Source organism: Anomaloglossus baeobatrachus, chromosome 1, assembly GCF_048569485.1.
Source record: "Anomaloglossus baeobatrachus isolate aAnoBae1 chromosome 1, aAnoBae1.hap1, whole genome shotgun sequence".
Taxonomy (NCBI): Eukaryota; Metazoa; Chordata; class Amphibia; order Anura; family Aromobatidae; genus Anomaloglossus; species Anomaloglossus baeobatrachus.
In genome coordinates, this window is record NC_134353.1 from 509,181,588 (window position 1) to 509,199,438 (window position 17,851).

At 41.8% G+C, this 17,851-nt stretch overlaps 1 protein-coding gene across 1 annotated transcript in view; it reads left to right on the forward strand.

Moving 5' to 3' along the window:
• CORO2A (coronin 2A) overlaps positions 1 to 17,851 on the forward strand; it is a 287,230-nt gene that overhangs the window by 263,425 nt on the left and 5,954 nt on the right. Inside the window, exon 11 of the mRNA XM_075316071.1 lies at positions 1,803 to 2,080. Within this exon, the coding sequence (XP_075172186.1) occupies positions 1,803 to 2,080 (278 nt within the window). The remainder of the gene's footprint in view (positions 1 to 1,802; positions 2,081 to 17,851) is intronic.

Below are 17,851 nucleotides of genomic sequence, written 5' to 3' on the forward strand. Positions count from 1 at the left end.
AGTCATTTTCTCAGAAAATCAGAATATTTTATAAGACCAACTGAAAAATGATGTTAAACTCAGAAATGTTGGCGCCTACTGAAAAGTCTGTACATTAAATGCACTCAATACTTATTTTGGCGTTTCTTTTGTATGAATTACTGCATCAATTAAGCGTAGCATGGAGACGATCAGCCTGTGGCACTGCTGAAGTGTTATGGAAGCCCAGGTTGCTTTGATGGCAGCCTTCAGCTCGTCTGCATTGTTGGGTCTGATGTCTCTCATCTTCCTTCTTGATAATACCTTATAGATTCTCTTTGGGGTTTAGATGAGGCGAGTTTGCTGGCCAATCAAGCACACTGATACTGTGGTTATTAAACCAGGTATTGGTACTTTTGGCAGTGTGAACAGGTGTCAAGTTCTGCTGGAAAATGACATTTCCAGCTTCAAAAAGCTAATCAGCAGAGGGAAGCACGAAGTGTTCTAAAATTTCCTGGTAGATGGCTGCGCTGACTTTGGTAACAAATCAATTCCCAAAAGTACAATTTTATTAATTTACAAAAGGTGCATAAGAACAACACACACAGTAAAAGTGTAAAAACATATGCCACACTGGCAATCAGATAAATAGGTGCAGTCCACCAGACCTAAATCCAACCCAATCCGGAGGACTTCCCATCCAGGAGGTAACCACCAAAAGGTTATACTACCCCAATACACACTAGTAAAAACTCCCCTCACTCCCACTCTGAATATGTACACAAGGTGTAGGTAAAACAGAGGAATAGGGAAAGCACAGAGGGGGAAAGGATCTACACATACAGTCAGCAGCATGTACAAGAGGACATATACAGGGCCAATAAAGAATAGGAAATCCTGCACTGACTTTGTTCTTGGTAAAACACAGTGGACCTACACCAGCAGATGACATGGCTCCCCAAGCCATCACTAATTGTGGAAACTTTACACTAGACCTCAAGCAGCTTGGATTGTGTGACTCTCCACTTTTCCTCCAGACTCTGGAACCTTGATTTCCAAATGAAATGCAAAATTTACTTACATCTGAAAACAACACCTTCGATCACTGAGCAACAGTCCAGTTCTTTTTCTCCTTAGCCCAGGTTAGACGCTTCTGGTGTTGTCTATTGGTCATGAGTGGCTTGACAGAAGGAATGCGGCAGTTGTAACCCATGTCCTGGATATGTCTGTGTGTGGTGGCTCTTGAAGCACTGACTCCAGCAGCAGTCCACTGGTTGTGAATCTCCCCCAAATTTGTGAATGGCCTTTTCTAAACAATCCAATCAAGGCTGCGGTTATCCCGGCTGCTTGTGCACCTTTTTCTACCACACTTTTTCCTGTCACTCAACTTTCCATTAATATGCTTGGATACAGCCAGCTTCTTTAGCAATGACCTTTTGTGGCTTACCCTCCTTGTGGAGTGGGTCAATGACTGCTTTCTGAACATCTGTCAAGTCAGCTGACTTCCCCATAATTGTGTAGCCTACTGAATAAGAATAAGGGACCGTTTTAAACGCTTAGGAAGCTTTTGCAGTTGTTTTCTGGTAATTATTCTAATTTTCTGAGATAATGACTTTTGGGTTTTCATTGGCTGTAAGCCATAATCATCAACATTAACAGAAATAAACAATTGAAATAGATCACGCTGTTTATAATGACTCTATATAATATGAGTTTCCCTTTTTATATTGAATCACTGAAATTAACTTTTTGATGATATTCTAATTTATTGAGATGCACCTGTATATTTGTGGTGGAGGATTCAAACAGCCCATTGTATTGATCAAATATTGATTGTCATTTAGGCCCTCTTTTAATATCCTTAAAACCTGGATCAAAATCAACCCAATCTGCTATAGCACCCACTGACCAGGAAGACAAGCTGCTCCCTAAAGAGCCAAAGAAAATGTATGAAGAAAAGCCTCCCAAAAAGACATTATGGGAAATAGAATACAAAACAGAAATCATAAGAGAAGACCGAGGGAAGAGGAGAATCCCAGGAAGATTTCAAGAATCTAGAAACTCTCTGATCTCCAATGGATTAGAATTGTTTGAGTGTCCGCCTCCCAAGACTGAGAATGAGGTATGGTACATGTGGAGAGAGGAGTTATATGAAGCAGGCTCAGAAGCCAATCTGACTTATACAACAGGTGCCAGCTGTGATATACAGCAAAAACCCTATGATTACTTCAGTCCTGGCAGTTTAACCTCTTAGATCAGTGTTTCCCAAACTCAAGTCCTCACGGCTCCCAACATATCATCTTTTCAGGATTTCCTTATTATTGCGCAGGTCAAGAAATCATTATCAAGGCGTCCCCTGTGCAATACCAAGGAAATCCTGAACATTTGACCTGCTGGCGGCCATGAGGATTGGAGTTTGGGAAACAGTATCTTAACTTCTACGAATGATACCAAGCATCTAAGAGACTAAATAGGGATGAAGGGCTGACGCATTTATTAATCCATTGTAATGTGATCATGGGATGTTAATGGTTTGTCATGATAACCAGGGACTTAAATAAGGTCTTAGTGAGAAACATCTGATAGGGCAATACACAAGTAGTTTAATAGTAATAATTTAAAGGGGTTATTCCGGATTGGGGATCACTGTATGTGACTGCAGACTTGAGAATTATCACAGCGTGCACAGTATGCGCTGTAAGGATTCAAGTGCCAGGAGTGGGCAGTCATGTGACCGCAAGTATGCGATGTGCATTCTTCCTGCCACATTCGACTAGATATATCCACCCTCACTGAATTCACTTTTATTGAGTGAGGTTGCATATGTCTAGTGAGGATCTCAGTCTTCACCCGAAGCCTTGTCAACCCCTTTAAATCCTCCCATTTTCCATTAATAACAGAAAAAATAAACAATTGTTATTGCAATAGTTGTAAAACCTAAAGTAAAAAAAAATACTTTTCTTTTATCCCTCTCACTAATATTGGACATCATTTTATGATTAGTGGAACTTCCTAAAAATCAAGGGTCGACAACACTGAGGCTCATGCACAGTCTATCCCTGCTAAGACTAGTTTCACACATCCGGCATTTCGCCGGATTGCCAGATCCATCACACTCCAGTACAGTGCAATACAGTATAATGGCATCGCGGCAAGCTCCGGTCACATGCTGTCATGTGACCGGAGCATGTGACCGGAGGTACTGCGATGCCATTGTACTGCATTACACTGTACTGCAGTGTACCGGATCCAGCAATCCGGCGAAATGCCGGATGTGTGAAACCGGCCTAAACCATCGCTGCAGCCTTTTCAGTCTCAGGATCCTTAGTGGACCCTATGGGTCTTAACCCCAATAATCAAGCTAATGGAAAATTCCATTTATATGCTATCAATTGAAATGAGAACACGCCCTGTAAACAGGTTTTCCAGGCTTAAGATGTTGATGACTTATCTGAGGTATAGATCACCATTATATTGGTGGGGGTCCAACACCATCACCCCATTTATCACTTCTTTTCAGCCTCAGTGGCAGCCAAATCTGAACAATGAATAGAGCTGAAGCAGTATAACTCTACATTGGTAAGTGGCTGTTCTCAGGTGTTGCTGCTCAGTTCTTATTGAAGTAAAAAAGAGCTGTGCTGCAGTATCTGGAAATGGCTACTACATAATGTACAGACCTGAGCTGTTACTGCTCCATTCACTGTTGACATCCTTCAACCATCAGAATTGATGAATGTGAGTGTCTGTTGTCAGACCCCTACTGATCTAATATTGATGCCCTATCCAAAAGATAAGCAGCAAATGGATGGGGTCCAGCATCAGCGTATTAAAACTTCACTTTATTAACTCGATTTAAAAAAAGTCTATGAATAAGGACAAGTAGTCTCCGAAGCGCGTAAGATTTGCCTTTTATTTATTCATGAATTTTTTGGGATACTATTTAACTTTTGACTTTTTATAAATGGAGTTAATAAAGTGAAGTTTTAATAATGTGGTGCTGGATTTCATCTATTTGCCAAATGTTTTACCACAAAGATCCATGCGCTGACAGTGACAATTCAAGACAAAACAATCACTGATCTCGGAGAGACAAGCCAGAGAAAACACTGCCTGCAGCCAACAAAGGCGCTCAATACAGTGAAATACTAGGTGCATTGCCCCCTGGGAAGTATGCAAATCAAAAGAGGTCCGTGGAGCCTCTGTTAGGAGTCTCGACACAGACCTAGGATTTCACTGTATTGAGCGCCTTTGTTGGCTGCCGGCAGTGTTTTCTCTGGCTAGTCTCTCCGAGATCAGTGATAGTTTTGTCTTGTTGGTCTACTAGGCATTGCTCCCACCTAGCCAGAATCCTATTCCACACTGATGAGGGGCAACACCTCGAAACAGCTGTCTGTGGATGGATACCTGGTCTTGGTATTTCCCTTGTCATATCTTTAAACTTGACAAAAAGTTGGATATTGACTAAAAGGGCCACTTAATATGGTGGTTATGGTGGCCTCCTAAAAAGAGCCACTCCTTGGCTAGGTCCTTCCCGGAGGGATATCTGGCTATTTTTGTGTCAAGACTCTTAACAGAGGCTCCACAGACCTTTTTTGATTTGTTGACAGTGACAATTCAGCAGTCCTACGGTAATTGGTTCATTTGGACAACATCGTGAGCTGATGCAAAAATCTTTATTTTTCTATGCAAAAGATAGGTCATCAATATATCTTAAGCCTGGAAAACCATTTTAATCTTCATATGCTGCCATTTTGAAATGCAGATTCAATTATTCGTGCAATGTTTATGTATAGGAGAAATCCAATAATGAGCACTGGTTACAATTTCCAATTTGACAAATTCCAACAATGATGTTTTGAGTGACAAAAACCCATTTTCATAAAAATTAAACAATTTTAATTAAATTCAAACATATTTATTTTTGCGCTTTTGTTTTCCACCCAACGTTTTGTATTTTTCCATTCACATGGCAATATGATGACTTATTCCTTTGTAGGACATGCTGTGGTTTTAAGTGACACCATCCATTTTACTAGATAATGTACTGACAATAGGGGTGAAAAAACTAAGGGAAAAAAAAGTGGGATACGTGGTGAAAAAAAATGTAATTCCGACATTGTTTTTTTTGAGGTTTGTTTTTATAGCATTTATTAGGTAGCAAAAATGACCCGACAGACAGACAGATTTTTTTCCAGCATCCATGACAGCACCACAAGAGCGGGGATCCAGCCTTTAAGGACCGGAAACCTACAGTATGAAAAGGGTGGTACCTCTCCCCACATCAGTTGGTTTCCTGTCTTTAAACAGGGAACCTCCAGGATCGGCGGTTCAAGATGGGTCTTAGGGGATAAAGCCTTCAACTTAACCCAGCCCTGGCCGGTCAGTTCTAGGGCAGTGACACTGGTCCCGCTGCGGCTGGCAGAGGTGCTAAGGGATCACCACCGCAGGTCTACTGGGACCGTGTCTGTGTGCAATGACGTCACCCTGCAGCCAGTCGGAGGGCAGCAACATGGGTCCTGCTGCGGCTGGCAGAGAGGCTTAGGGTGCACCACAGCGGGCCCATGGGGGCTGTGCCTGTGGGTAACAGTACCATCTTACTCACACACGGGGGCCTATATCTGTGCGGTGACTCTGTCCTATGACCCGTTGATAGAAGTGATGCTGCGGCTGGTAAAAGGTCTTGCAGGTGCTATGGAGCTGTGTAGCATGGCCATCTTGTGAATGGCAGCTGCTTCACGCTGCAGAACCAGGTGAGTCCAGGTCAGCTCTGAGCCATTAGCGTCCCTGGCAGGAGACTTTCCCGGCCATGGCTGGTCGAGTCAGGCAGTGGCACAGGTCCTGCTGCAGCTGGTGCGGGTGTCAAAGAAGCGTCACAGTAAGTCCCCGGGGTCTGCTCCTGTGCGTGGGTGTGTGCAGTGGCGCCATCTTGGTTGGGGCACCACTGCCGCACTTCCCAGCCTGCGTGGACGGCATCCTAGATGACATGCTCTGATAACGCTGCGTGCCGGTGACATTCAACCTGAAAGTTGGGTGGACCAAAGGAGGCATGCTGGAGGGGGCTGTTCAGTGCTCCTGGGACGGCGGTGAGACCGCAGAAGTAGCGGTAATCTCCAGTCTGACCCCTCAACCAGGATGGATGACCGCAGCAGCTTTTGCCTGTACTACTGGCCATCCCTACCTATCAGAAGCAGCAGCAGAGGAAAATCCAGCAGCCGCTCCAGAATTGTTGGGCAGTAGAGCTGCAGCTCCAGCAAACTTGGCAAATGAGAAGCCTCCAGAGGAGATTTGTCATTTGACATGATTCCTCCTCCTGATCCGGTGCTTTCTCTTTACATCAGAATGGTTGGTGACCTTCGTGCAAGCTCACTTTGAAAAGAGATTTTTTTTTTGTGGTTTTTCTTGTTTCTAAGAATCAGGAAAAAACCTTGAAAATGTGCAATCCGAAAAAGGGTGTACTCTCTGTAGTCAAGAGGTTCCCGATAGCTGGCTAAAAGACTTAGCCAAAAATGTATAAAACAGTCATACTAGAGGACCCCCTAGTTTGCCTCAGGACCCAAGAGCCATAATTAGGGCAGAGGCCCAAAGTTCTCTTAAGTCCCTGGCAGAACAACTTCTGTTAGTGTCGCAGGTGACAGTGTTTCCCTATAGAGTATATAGGCAAGCTTAGGTCGGGTCCACCATGGTCATTTCTAAAGTAAAAACCCACCAGGATGTTATATTTGGGGACCTAGAACAAAAATAAGTGACTCTCCTTCCCGATTAAAGTACCTGTTAAAAATAAAATCTGTCCCTTTTGAGGATATAGGGACTTTTGAGGGACCCTCTAGACAGAGAAGCTGACCACTTCCTCAGAAATACCTGGGAGTCATCAGAAGGGGCTTTGAGACCAGCCATTACAACTACCTGCACGGCAAGGTTCCTGTTAGTGCGTATTGACCAACTCAAGGATCAGCTAAGGAATAAAGCCCCAAAAGAGAGTATCATATCATATGTCTCCCTTTATTATGTGGAGCAGCGTCCTTAATTACGGATGCATCAGCGAACTCAACCAAGCTAATGGCTAAATCATCAGCCCTATCAAATGCAGCCAGAAGAGCCCTTTTGGCTGAAGTGTTGGCCAGGGGAAATACTTATTCGGCCCAACCTTGGTTGATATATTAGAGAAAGTGGGCGATAAGAAAAAGGGATTTTAAAACCCATTCTTTCTTGCCCTCAGAAAGTCCTTTTGAGAAGGATTTGGTCGAAGGGCCCCTACCAGGGATCAGAGTAGTTGGTCGGACCGGAGAAAGGCATGGGAAGGTTTTAAGGAACCCTGTAAAGATAGTAAAAGATCCTCCTTGTTCCCTCAGGTCGGAGGGGAGACTCTTGTTTCCTTCCATCCTGGGAGAGGACGTCCTCAAGGAGTGGATTCTAGGCCTTTTGAGATCTCACCTCATACTACCATTCCAAGGTTCCCTCCTCAGAATTTTTTAGTCACACCTCCAAGAGCTTCACTAAGGAAACAACTTGCCTTCTAAATGGAAATACGAAATTTGTGGCAAAAGGCGGTTCTATTGGATGTTTCCGATAAGAGAAAGGGGGTGGTTATATTCCACCCCTTTTAGTTGGTGAAAAAGCCTGATAACTCCTATCGAACAATAATAAACCTGAAAGCCCTCAACAGTCATCTTTGCTTAGAGCGCTTCAAGATGGATTCAATGGATCCACAGTGTAACATCTATTTATACATTGTCACATGACATGATAGTGGATCTGATGGATGCATATTACCATGTCGCTATAAGCATCCAGTGTCAAAAGTTCCTCAAAGTAGCCCTGTACATGGGCATTTCTAATACAGGCCCTTCTCGCTTGGCCTGGCAGTATTGCCCAGAGCTCATCTAAAACAGAAGAAAGTCATTTTCATTCAATATCGGAACGACTTCTTGGTCGACAGGTCTGCCCAACATTGTACCAGCCTTTTACAAGAGATGTACACTTTCCTCATGGGATTGGAATCGCTTATAAACCTAGAAAGATCGAGGTTATCTCCAAGTACGGTTCAGATTTTTTAGGGGTTCACTTTGGATTTAGATACTCAAGTGTGTCACCTTCCAGAATCCAAACTGGAGAATCTCCATGTCTAAGTGGAACGAAAGACAAAATCCCAGTATTGTCTCTCAGAGGAGCCATGTCCCAGATTGGCTCTCTTATGTCCACCATCCTGGAAGTTCTTTGGGTCCAGGCACATACCAGGGTCCTTCAGTGGGACAGCCTGGGAAATCGGGCCATTCTCGGCACCTGCAGGGTCGTCTGGTCCAGGGAGTGTGTTCTGGAAGAGAAGCTTGTGTTTCCTCAAATACCAGGGAATTGCTTGCGGTACAAAAAGCAGTAGGTCCGTTCCTACCCTCTCGGACTAGTCGTCATGTGAAAGCCCTCTCAGGGAATCAGTCGGTAGGGGCATAGCTGGATCACCAAAGGGGTACTTGTTCCAGATCACTAATGGAGATATCAAGCAGGACTTTACTTTTATCAGAGGGTCATCTGAAGTCCTTGTACAGCAGACTTCTCAGTCATAGCAGGCTGAGGCTAGAAGAATGGGCATTTTCGATCACATAGCAGAAATGTGAGGTGTCCCGTAGAAAGTTCTCTTCGCGAGCTTAATAAACAGGAGGATCCACCGGTTCTGCTCTCTAGATCCTAGGGGACAACCTCATGCAGTAGACGCTCTATTAATCAAATGGAACTTCGGCCTCGCTTATGTGTTCCCTCCTGTAGCCCTGATTCCAGCAGTTCTGAGGAAAGTCCAGGGGACAGGGCAGCATTAATCTTGATAGCCCTTTTTTGGCTAAAGAGACTGTGGTTTTATTGGCTAAATCAAATGTCAATCAGCAGGCCATGGGTTCTACCGGAATTGCCAGACCTTCTCTCCCAAAGCCCTGCTCTCCTTACCCTGATAAGCAGGTTACATCTGACAGCGTAGAAACTGAATTGTCATTTTTAAAGAACAAGGAATTCCCTTCAGGTCTGATCACTACCCTAACGCAATGCAGAAAAGCAGTTACGACAGATCTATGGCAGAACCTGGATGGAGTCCTTATTGTCCATAGGAGCGAGTCCAGATGGCCCAGTGCCAATTGCGGTTATCCTAGAGTTCCTTCACAAAAGGTTTAGGGTGGGGTCTGTCAGTTAGCACACTAAAGGTTCAGGTGTTGGCCTTGACTGCCTGGTACAACTATGATCTAGCAGGGGAGAGCTGGATTTCAGAGTTTTCCAGGGCATGTTCTAGAGCAGAAGTCTCAAACACGCGGCCCCTTGGGCTGCTTCGTGCAGCCCCCAGGCCTGTGCCCCTGTTGACTATCGCGGCCGGTGCAGGGGACGCAGCCACTCTGCGCTTTATGTCAGATGAATGTTTTGCCGGCACTGCGCTCTGAGTCCAGCGCTCTGTGCACAACTATTCCTCCAATGAAAACTGCCTGACCTCAGCTGCTTACCTCTGATTGGTGGACGGCTACGTCTGCATTGGAAACGTTGTGCACAGAGAGCTTGACACTGCACGCACAGCACCGCCAAAACGATCATCTGACATAAAGCGCTGCCAGTTGATACTGCCCCTGCATCGGCCGCGATAGTCAACGGGGGCACGGGCCAGCAAGAAGTAGAGATGAGGCAGCCGAGGGAACGGGGTACAGGTGAGAAGAATGTTTGTTTTTTTGTGTGTATGTGAAGAATGACACATTAACCCTTTAGCGACCCATGACGTACTGGGTACGTCATGGATTGTGTGAAGTTAATCCCCGCCCCCCCACCGTGGCCAGGCCGCGGCAATCCGCACACATCAGCTGATTTCAACAGCTGACGTGTGCCTGTTAGTCGCAAGTGGAATCGCCTCCACCCACGACTATTAACCCCTTACATCTTGCTGCTAAAATCTGGCAGCGAGATGTATATGCGGGCAGCCATTATGATGACTTACCCCATCCCCATCGGAAGTCACTACCAATACTTTTTTTTTTTTTACAAACTTCTGAATTTTTTTTTAACCCCCTTAGGTACATGTTTGGTGTCTCCAAACTCGCACCGACCTAAGACATAACAGCGACACACAATTTTACCATATAGGGAACATGGTGACTAAAATGTCCCAAAAACTGTTGTGTGATCACGCTTTTTTGCAGTTTTTCCCCACACTTGAATTTTTTTTGCTGTTTTCTAGTACACTATATGGTAAAACTTATGGTTTCATTTAAAATTACAAAGGAAGAAGTTTCCAGCACCAAGGATGAAGTATAAAATCCTTTTTTATTAGATAACAAGGAGTAAAAATCCAGCAGGTACCATATGCATGTCAGAAGGCTTACAGAACAACGCGTTTCGACGCTTCAGGTCTTAGTCATGTTCTGACTTTAAGTGTAACCAGCTCCCTTTTATCGGATCCCTCCTCCACTAGTTATAATCACATGTGTAGGTTAACTCAAGGCAACTCCTCAACTAGTAATTGCAAGAGATCCGGCAAAATAGGAGTATAGAATGGTAAATTCGTATGGATGAAACATATAAAAAATAACATAAAACAACATAGAACAAAAATATATATAATCACATACATGTTAAAAAATATGGACAAATTCCCCTTAATGGATAATATAGGTTCAGTGTATAATAATCCAACAAAACACTCTGTATATCAAGATATATGTAGGTTACAAACCCTAGAGAGAAAAAGATTTTATTGAAAAACGAGTTTATATTAAGGATCAAGTTTTGTATTTAAAACATCGTATCAAATTCAATATACCATATGAATTACATGCAAATAATGCAGTATATTGAAGAATGTATATTATGCATTGGTCCAAAAAATGTTTTAATAATTATTTTATAGGAATGAATTCCATAGTTTTATAGATGTGAACATCTAGGTGAAAAAACGCATAATATGAGTTGGGGTGTAAACCATATTAGTCTCACTAAACACAATCCTGATATAATAAAAAGAGGACAGGATCTAGTTATATTTAATAGTGTAGTATTAAATCCTGGCGGCTATTCAAACCCTCTGGGTGTCTAGTAATAAGGGTGAAGATCCAGAAGGATTCTCTGTTTAGTAGTTTCCTTCTGTGATCTCCACCCCTAATCGGTCTGTGTACTTGTTCAACGCCCATGAATTGGAAACCACTAACGTCTCCCTTGTGTACTGAGGCAAAGTGTTTAGATGCCGCAGATATAGCAATCGCGTTCTGTTTACAGACCTCAGAAAGATGTCTCCTAATTCTGACTTTCAAAGGACCCATCGTACAACCTGTATATTGAATATTGCAAAATTTGCATGTTATTAAATATACAACGAAGGTCGTATTACAATTAATTAAAGTAGTTATATGAAAGGTTTTTTGATTTGAAGTGGACTGAAAGGTTTTTCCTTTTTGTGCATAGTTACACGCTTTGCATTTATTTGCACCACATTTGTGAAAACCTTTCAGAGTGATCCAGGAAGATCCCTCCCTGTGACCAATATCGCTCAAAAAAAGGCTTGGGGAGAGAATGGTACCAAGAGTAGGAGCTCGTTTAGCAACACATTTAATGTTGTTTTTTGTTACTTGTTTCAAAATCGGATCCTCACCAAGTATAGGTAGATATTTTTTCACTATCCTAGTAACAAGATCATATTGTTTACTATAGTTGGTAGAAAAAACAATATTGTTACTTTGTTTTAATTTATTTTTATTTTTATTTGAATTTTTTTGTAGTAGATCTGATCTATTTATTTGTGCTACTATTGATTTAGCTCGGTTGAGGACCCAATTAGGGTACCCTCTATCTGAAAGTCTATCGCAAATTAGAGCTTCTTCCTTAGAATAGTCATTGAGTTGGGAACAATTTCGTTTCGTTCTAATTAATTCTCCTACAGGAATATTATGCTTAGTCTGTAAATGATGGCATGAATCTGCTGTTAGGATGGAATTGGTGGCAGTGGGTTTACGGTATGGTTTAATAATAACCCTATCTGAGTTGTCAATACATAGTGTAATGTCCACAAAATTCATAGTTGCCGCATGATGAGAAGAAATAAATTTTAAATTAAAATCATTATCATTGATGTAGAGGAGAAAGTCCTGTATGGAATTTATTGGACCCGACCATATTATAAGCAAGTCGTCCAGATATCTGCCATACCACTGCAGACATCCGGAAAACCTGTTCTGGTCAGTATATAAAAAAATCTTCCTCCCACCTTGCCATTACAATGTTTGCAAGCGAGGGGGAGAAGCGGGCCCCCATGCTAACTCCTCTACACTGTAGATAGAATTTTTTATCAAATGAAAAGTAGTTGTGATTCAAGAGAAAATCTACTGAGGAAACTATGAAATCCTTGAGAACAGGTATCATAATCGCTGAACCTATCTAGGTGTTGTGATAGGCAGCGTAATGCAACATTATGAGGGATAGACGGATATAAAGATATCACGTCACATGAAAGCCAAATAAAATGGTTTTTCCACTCATAACCATCCAATGCTCTTACTACTTCTTTTGTATCCCTGATGTAGCCTGGTAAATCCGGGATCAAAGGTTGAAGAAACTGATCTATCCAGCCTCCCAAATTTTCTCCCAGTGACCCAATACCCGAAACAATCGGTCGTAGTGGGGGAGGGAAAAGATTTTTATGAATCTTTGGGAGGCAATGGTAGATTGGAACGACAGGATTTTTATTAAACAAAAATTCTTTTGTTTTGTCATTAATGGCACCAGTACAATTTCCTTCCTCCAAATTTTTTAATAATATATTATTGCAATGTTTGGTTGGATCACCATTCAATTCAATATACGTATCGGGGTCCTGTAGATCCAGTAATACTAATTTTCTATATAGACCTGAGTTCAGTAAGACAATGGCCCCCCCTTTGTCTGCCTCCCTTATTATAATATCGGAATTAGCCCTCAATTCCTTGAGGCCCAATCTTTCCCGATGGCTCAGATTATCTCTGGGGGGGACCATTGTCTCACTCAACTCAATAAAGCTGGTGTCACACATAACGACCACGACAACGACGTCGCTGCAACATCACCATATTCTGTGACGTTGCAGCGACCTCAACAGCGACGTCGCTGTGTGTGACACATAACAACGATCAGACCCCTGCTGCGAAATCGTTGCTCGCTCCTGAATGCTCGAAGTCATTTTTTGATCGCTGCTATCCCGCTGCGCCATGCTGATAAGCTGATAATCCTTGTGTTTGACACCGCAGCAGCGACGCTACGCTACGTCTGAAACCACACAACGACCGTCGACGTCGCTATGATCGCTGCTCCGTCGCTGCTTTTTCTAACATGTTTGACAGCTTACTAACGATCATCTATGGTCGCTGCTACGTCACAGAATATGGTGACGTTGCAGCGACGTCGTTGTCATCGTCGTTATGTGTGACACTAGCTTAAGATCCTTAACAATAAGCTCCTGGAATAGATCCAGAATTTGGGGTCGTGATTGAATAGGATAATATTCCTTATTTGGAAGTGGTGGTTGTATACTGGTGACCGGTTTATCAAATGATACACCAGTCTCAGCAGAAAGAAGTCGTAAGGTCATTAAGCTTTTTTGTTCACAAAAAGAGAGGAGAGAAACATTAGGATTAACATCATCAATATCAAAATCCTCATTAGTATCCTGTGGGAGAATCAGATTTTTACTATCAAAAAAGTGGCACTTTAACGTGATATTACGTGCAAATTTATTCAAGTCCAGAATAGTCTGAAAGATGTCAAAATTGGTATTAGGGGCAAATCCCAATCCCCTACTAAGTAGGGATATCTGTTCTTCAGACAAAATATAACTGGATAAATTCCACACAGAGATAATTAATGTTTCTGATGCTGGTAGCGGTATAGGGGAGTATTGTTTCTGATGTTTCCTACCCGCTCGTCTTGTCCGTTTTTTGGCTTGTTTTTTAGGAATGGTTGTGTTGGATTTCTTGTTTTATTTTGTTTAGAGCGAGTGACTATGCCTGTTAGATCTAGTGAGGAACTAGAAAGATCCGTTGCTCCATCCGAGGTGGAGGGGAGAGACATGTCACCTGCAGAATCCGAGCAATCAAAGTCCACTCTGTTATAGCTAGAGTGACGTCTCCTTCTTATAATGGATCTAGGTTTATAATTCCAAGTATAGATTTCGTTTTTGGCATAATCATTGGAGTCTCAAGAATTTCTTCTTTTTAATCTCCATTATATTATGTTCCAATTTGGACAGTTTGGATTGTATTTTATCATAGGAGATTTTGAAGTTTTCCGTATTATTAAATTTTTTGAGTGAATCCTTAATGTTGGAGATGTCAGATTTAATCTGTACAAGTTCCAATTCCTCCTGTTGTACAATCAGGTTCATTAATTTTATGGAGCAGTCACTCAAGATAATATTCCAATTATTAATGAACTCTATTATATTGACTGGTGCGAAATTTTCTTATACGCAAACTCCTAGGTATCATACCTTTGTCGATGTAATTCTTTAGGGAGGTTGACTCCCACCAGGTCTTGAGTTCTTTAATCATATTCCTTTCAAGATCCAGCATAAATCCCTGGAGTGAGTCCTGTTCAGATGTAGGGGTGGTTTCCGATGCGTTAAAAATTGATGCCACTTTAGAGAGTCTGTTGGAATAATCCTCTTTGTCCATAGGGAAGTCCAGACCAGGTTCCGACATGACAATATAAATGTCAATATAGTAAATATATGGTATAATCAGTCAGGAGCAAGGAAAAAAGCCGAGATAAATGTATCAAGGAGGGAGGGAAGTCCAGCTCACCAAAGACTGACCTGCTGGTAGTATTTAGAATCCTGCGCATGGAATATGGCTCGGCAACCATCCAGAGTAAAAGATAAAGGAAGAAGTTTCCAGCGCCAAGGATGAAGTATAAAATCCTTTTTTATTAGATAACAAGGAGTAAAAATCCAGCAGGTACCATATGCATGTCAGAAGGCTTACAGAACAACGCGTTTCGACGCTTCAGGTCTTAGTCATGTTCTGACTTTAAGTGTAACCAGCTCCCTTTTATCGGATCCCTCCTCCACTAGTTATAATCACATGTGTAGTGATAATGCTAAAGATTTTAATTTAAAATTTACTTCTTCTCATCATGCGGCAACTATGAATTTTTTGGACATTACACTATGTATTGACAACTCAGATAGGGTCATTATTAAACCATACCGTAAACCCACTGCCACCAATTCCATCCTAACAGGAGATTCATGCCATCATTTACAGACTAAGCATAATATTGCTGTAGGAGAATTAATTAGAACGAAACGAAATTGTTCCCAACTCAATGACTATTCTAAGGAAGAAGCTCTAATTTGCGATAGACTTTCAGATAGAGGGTACCCTAATTGGGTCCTCAACCGAGCTAAATCAATAGTAGCACAAATAAATAGATCAGATCTACTACAAAAAAATTCAAATAAAAATAAATTAAAACAAAGTAACAATATTGTTTTTTCTACCAACTATAGTAAACAATATGATCTTGTTACTAGGATAGTGAAAAAATATCTACCTATACTTGGTGAGGATCCGATTTTGAAACAAGTAACAAAAAACAACATTAAATGTGTTGCTAAACGAGCTCCTACTCTTGGTACCATTCTCTCCCCAAGCCTTTTTTTGAGCGATATTGGTCACAGGGAGGGATCTTCCTGGATCACTCTGAAAGGTTTTCACAAATGTGGTGCAAATAAATGCAAAGCGTGTAACTATGCACAAAAAGGAAAAACCTTTCAGTCCACTTCAAATCAAAAAACCTTTCATATAACTACTTTAATTAATTGTAATACGACCTTCGTTGTATATTTAATAACATGCAAATTTTGCAATATTCAATATACAGGTTGTACGATGGGTCCTTTGAAAGTCAGAATTAGGAGACATCTTTCTGATGTCTGTAAACAGAACGCGATTGCTATATCTGCGGTATCCAAACACTTTGCCTCAGTACACAAGGGAGACGTTAGTGGTTTCCAATTCATGGGCGTTGAACAGGTACACAGACCGATTAGGGGTGGAGATCACAGAAGGAAACTACTAAACAGAGAATCCTTCTGGATCTTCACCCTTAATACTAGACACCCAGAGGGTTTGAATAGCCGCCAGGATTTAATACTACACTATTAAATATAACTAGATCCTGTCCTCTTTTTATTATATCAGGATTGTGTTTAGTGAGACTAATATGGTTTACACCCTAACTCATATTATGCGTTTTTTTCACCTACATGTTCACATCTATAAAACTATGGAATTCATTCCTATAAAATAATTATTAAAACATTTTTTGGACCAATGCATAATATACATTCTTCAATATACTGCGTTATTTGCATGTAATTCATATGGTATATTGAATTTGATACGATGTTTTAAATACAAAACTTGATCCTTAATATAAACTCGTTTTTCAATAAAATCTTTTTCTCTCTAGGGTTTGTAACCTACATATATCTTGATATACAGAGTGTTTTGTTGGATTATTATACACTGAACCTATATTATCCATTAAGGGGAATTTGTCCATATTTTTTAACATGTATGTGATTATTTATATTTTTGTTCTATGTTGTTTTATGTTATTTTTTATATGTTTCATCCATACGAATTTACCATTGTATACTCCTATTTTGCCGGATCTCTTGCAATTACTAGTTGAGGAGTTGCCTTGAGTTAACCTACACATGTGATTATAACTAGTGGAGGAGGGATCCGATAAAAAGGAGCTGGTTACACTTAAAGTCAGAACATGACTAAGACCTGAAGCGTCGAAACGTGTTGTTCAGTAAGCCTTCTGACATGCATATATGGTACCTGCTGGATTTTTACTCCTTGTTATCTAATAAAAAAGGATTTTATACTTCATCCTTGGTGCTGGAAACTTCTTCCTTTATCTTTTACTCTGGATGGTTGCCGAGCCATATTCCATGCGCAGGATTCTAAATACTACCAGCAGGTCAGTCTTTGGTGAGCTGGACTTCCCTCCCTCCTTGATACATTGAAAATTACAACTCGTCCCGCAAAAAGACAAGCCCTCATATGGCTAGATTGATGGAAAAATAAAAAAGTTACGGCTCTCGGAAGAAAGAGAGGAAAAAATAAACAGAAAAACGCAAAACGCCTGGGGGGGGGACAGAACTACAAGCAGAGGACCAGGAAAGGGCACAATACTACAAGAGGAGGACCTGCATGGGCAGATTAGTAAAAGGAGACAGTGATGGGACACAATGCTACAGGATGGGCACATTACTATAGGATAGGGACAAGGTGGGCACATTACTATAGGATGGGGACAAGGCTGGGGACATTACCATAGGATGGGGACAAGGTGGGCACATTATTTTAGGATGGGGACATTACTATAGGATGGGCACCTTACTATTGGATGGGGACATTACTACAGGATGGGGACAAGGATGGGGACATGGATGGGCACATTACTACAGGATGGGGACAAGGAGGGCCACATTACTACAGGATGGGGACAAGGAGGGCCACATTACCACAGGACGGAGACAAGGATGGCCACATTACCACAGGATGGGGACAAGGATGGCCACATTACTACAGGATGGGGACAAGGATGGCCACATTACTACAGGATGGGGACGAGGATGGCCACATTACTACAGGATGGGGACAAGGATGGGCACATTATTACAGGATAGGGACATTACTACAAGGGAACAAGGATGGGGAACATTACTATAGGATGGGATTAGGCTGGGGACATTACTATAGGACAGGGACATTACTATAGGATGGGGCATTACCATAGGATGGGGGACAAGGTGGGCACATTACTATGGGATGGGGACATTACTATAGGATGGGCTCTTCACTATAGAATGGGGAAATTACTATAGGAGGGGTAT